The following is a 3,972-nucleotide window of genomic DNA, read 5'->3' as shown; positions in this document are numbered from 1 at the left end:
CCCACCCCGCGCCGCCGGGACGCGGCGGAGGCGGTGGCTCCGCGGCCTGTGCGTGCGCAGCGCCCCCTGCGGCCGCGTCGAGCGCAGGCGGCGGCGGAGGGAAAGAGGGCAGGAGGGCGCCGCCCGCCCGGCCCGGCCCGGCCCCTTCCCCAGCCCGCCGCCCACCCCCTGGCCGCCGGCGGTGTCCGCGCCTCCGCGCCTCCGCGCCCGCCCCTGATTTCCTCTGCACCGTGGCGGCGGCGGCGGCGGCGGCGCCTCCTCGTGCGCGCGGTTATTTATTTCCGGGCCCCAGAGCGCTTATAATGGAGCCGCTGTCAGCGGAACCTTCTGCCGCCGCCGCCGCCGCCGCCGCCGCCGCCGTCCCTCCTCTTTTTTTTCCCGACAGATCTTTGTTGTGTGGGAGGGCAGCAGGGATGGACTTGAGCTTGCGGATCTCCTGCTAGAGCAGCCGCGCTTGGAGAGGGCGCCGCAGCCGCTACGAGGAGCCGCCGCCGCCGCCCCGAGACGCGGCCGGTCCCGGCCTCAGTCCGCCCGCGCCCCCGCCCGGCCTGCTCGGCCCGCGCCTCCCGGCAGAGTCTCCTCCCGGCGGCAGATGTGTGTGGGGTCCGCCCACGGCGGGGACTATGGTGAAATTCCCGGCGCTCACGCACTACTGGCCCCTGATCCGGTTCCTGGTGCCCCTGGGCATCACCAACATAGCCATCGACTTCGGGGAGCAGGTAAGCCCCGGCCGCGCCCCGCACCCTGCGCCCTACTCCCTCTGCCTTGGCCTTAGACGCCCGTGCGGCAGGGGATGGGGACAGAGGAGAGTCACCTGCTCCAAGTCTCTTTTTATCCTGGAACATTTGGTTGGGTTGACAGCTTGTCAAAGATGACTTTCCAGCATTCCATGCCCCCCTCCCCCCAGTTCTTCCGCAGACTTCTCCAGCTCTCCCTGGAAAACGTTAAACGACCGGAGGGTTTGGAGCTTCACCTACAGAAGGATTTTTAGTGCACAGAAGGAGTATTATGTAATTTGTGATTATGTAAACCTCTGGTTTGTAAGTAAAATGTAGTTCCTAATAGCTTGAGTGCTGGGGTTTTTATTTATCCCGAGTTTGTGGTGATGTGATCATGGGGAGAATTTTGTATTAGAAAGTGTCCAAGTTGATTTCCCAGGTACTTCTTTTTTTTTTTAAAGCTCATGTATGGATTAGAGGCGTCCCATGTGTGTCCTGATAAGCCGACCATTGGCCATCTCTAGTTTGGGGTTTTTTTCTTTGTTTTTTTTCCCTTTCTTTCCGTCTTGCACCACTAAAGAAGGGGAACACATGTTTGTTTGTTGCCTTCTCATCCTTGTTTCTTCTACATGTTTTCCCCCATTTCTCTCCATGTGGCGTCATTGCAAATCGAGCGTTGCAGCCTCTCCAGCAGCGGGGCACCAGTACTCCGCACTTTGCCTGTGCGGCCCGTTTTCGCAGGCCTGCGGCGGGATGCAGTTGCATTTTCAAGGCCGGGAAGAGGATTGGGGGAAGAGGGCAGCAGCCTGTCACCTTGATGGGCAGCGGTCGGAACTGGCCCCGGCATGTGATTGAGCAGCTCCTGGCGTTGTAGTACTCTTATTTCTCTTCCTTTAAGTCAAGAGACCTCAAAGGAGGTTTATATAGAAAAGGCACCTATCTTGATGCACCTTTAGTTTTAAAAAACCAAACAGTTTTTCGGAAGGGGGTTCATTTGACTCCTCCCTTTGATGAATGTCTGCTTGCATTTGTCTCTCTGTGCTCAGAACTTTTGACTGATTGCAACTGTTTAGCTCCCGAGTACTTAGCCCACCTTGTAAGCTACTTTTTAGTTCGAATTTTATTTGCTGACAAGTGTTCACAATGTATTGCAGCATAGCCTCTGGAGACCTTTGTCTAGCTAGTAAGCCAATTTATTTCCTTTGATGAAATATTATATCTTTTCTGTTGCCACTTTGCTCTGCCCGCACCTCCCCAGGGTCCCCCAAGGGCTCCTCTGATGCTCCACCTCCACCCACCCACCCTCAAACCCTTCCCTTTTTGCATAATTAACTGGTGACTTTGGGCATTTCCTCTAACCTTTGGAAAGGTTTTTAGGCCTGAATTTATTACACTGCACATTTTAGATGAGTCAAGTGCTGTGTATTCACCTCAACCTTTTACTGTTTTAAAGCTTATCTAATTGGAGCTGCCCCAAAGGTTGGCAGAAAGTCCAGGCTGCTCACCTGATCGCTTCTCCCTGAAATGTAGCAGCTGTGTGTGTGTGTGTGTGTGTGTGTGTGTGTATTATATAGGGATAACTGAAGAAAGAAGTATTCTTTGCCATAATTAAATGGCCTGAAACATACCACAGTATTGCCTCACATTTACCTTGATTTAATGCAAGGTGATATAACTAAGGATTTGATTTGAGTGTAAAGAAAGGGGTCTCCCTGAGGTCACAAAAGGGAAGCTAGACATAAAAGACGACTACACAGGTGGTCTATCCTAGTGGGACTAATAATTCACACTCATCCTGAGACGTTGCTAACCTCCTTGTCATAGGTGACATAAGCAAAGTGCTGGAAGAGTTGTCTTGTTGCACCGAAGCAAGTTTTATCAGTAAGTGTCCTTTGAGGTCCTTATCCCTTAAGCACCAGTGTATTTATGAGGTTACAGGCTGCCTGGTGGTAGAGGTATTTTATCAGAGTTAGGGGTGGGGAGATGGAGGGAAGAAATTGATATGTTTCCAAAACCTGGCTTTGCCTTCCGGTATCAGATGATAATTTTGCAAAATGGGGCAGGGTGCAAAGAACAGAACTTACTTTTTCTTACTGTTAAACTGGAGGGAAAGAATTGCAGTGTGAGCTAAAGAGTGACCTGGTCATAGGTGGGTCATGAATAAAAGAACATTGTACCCCAACTGCTTTGAGACACAATAAAGAGGAGGAGCAGTGAACCTATTATATACAAATACGGGTCTACGGGAGACTTGTGAAAGTATGCAGCTCTTGAGGTGGAGTCTTGTCATGTTCTATGGACAGATGAACACACGTAGGTTTCTACCGTTCTTCTTCCAGAGTGGGCAGGTGTATAGTATACCTTGCTATGAGTGAACAATGATTCACATTTCAGTAATTTACTAATTCTAAAGTAGGTTAGGTGACACGGGAGTCCAAAGGTCAAAACAGTCCTTGGTTCACGGGTGTTCGAGATGATGAAGAAACCCCAAATTAAAAAATAAAATAGCTCATTAGCTTTTTTTTTTTTTTTTTTTTTTTTTGCGGTACGCGGGCCTCTCACTGTTGTGGCCTCTCCCGTTGCGGAGCGCAGGCTCAGCGGCCATGGCTCACAGGCCCAACCGCTCCGCGGCATGTGGGATCTTCCCGGATCGGGGCACGAACCCGCGTCCCCTGCATCGGCAGGCGGACCCTCAACCACTGCGCCACCAGGGAAGCCCGCTCATTAGCTTTTAAGTCTCCAATTTGTCAAGAACAGAAGGATACTGAAATCATTGTAAATGTTCCCTAGATGAGTTGTTTTTTTTTTTTTTTTTTACTGATAATAAACATTTCAGTTTCTGGTTTCTGTCAGAAATGTCGACAGACCCTTTAAAATGAAAACCCAGCTATAGGCAAGATTCCACTGAAATTTGAATAAGCAGCACATGTGACTGTGTGAAGGAACTACACATTATCTCAGAGCTATTAGTGCCACGTGTGGGGCTGCTGTGAAGAAGCCTGTAACAGCCCGTCCAGGGCCTCCTGATGTTTTCCATGAATGTTACCCGTTATGTAGAGCTTTCCCTGTAATGTTATAGGCCAGTCAGGGAAGAAACCCAAATATTATGGAACATTTACTCTAATGAAATCTATCATCACATTTTTCAATTTTGATGGTGGCAGTAATTTAGGGGTGGAGGCAAGTGTTGAATTCTACACTGGAAAAAAAAAAGCTGTATGGAATAAAAGGACCTGCTTTTTTTTTTTTCTTT

At 50.1% G+C, this 3,972-nt stretch overlaps 1 protein-coding gene across 1 annotated transcript in view; it reads left to right on the top strand.

Annotated features, from left to right (window-relative positions):
- The first annotated feature begins 275 nt into the window (after positions 1-275).
- ANKH (ANKH inorganic pyrophosphate transport regulator) overlaps positions 276-3,972 on the top strand; it is a 144,939-nt gene continuing 141,242 nt past the window's right edge. The window contains exon 1 of the mRNA XM_081233527.1: positions 276-719. Coding sequence (XP_081089653.1) covers positions 624-719 — 96 coding nt within the window. The 5' untranslated portion in view covers positions 276-623. The remainder of the gene's footprint in view (positions 720-3,972) is intronic.

The sequence above is a fragment of the Mesoplodon bidens genome, assembly GCF_964165515.1.
Source record: "Mesoplodon bidens genome assembly, chromosome: 4".
NCBI classification, from domain to species: domain Eukaryota; kingdom Metazoa; phylum Chordata; class Mammalia; order Artiodactyla; family Ziphiidae; genus Mesoplodon; species Mesoplodon bidens.
Note: the sequence above shows the minus strand (reverse complement) of the source record. Positions and strands in the feature narration are given on the sequence as shown.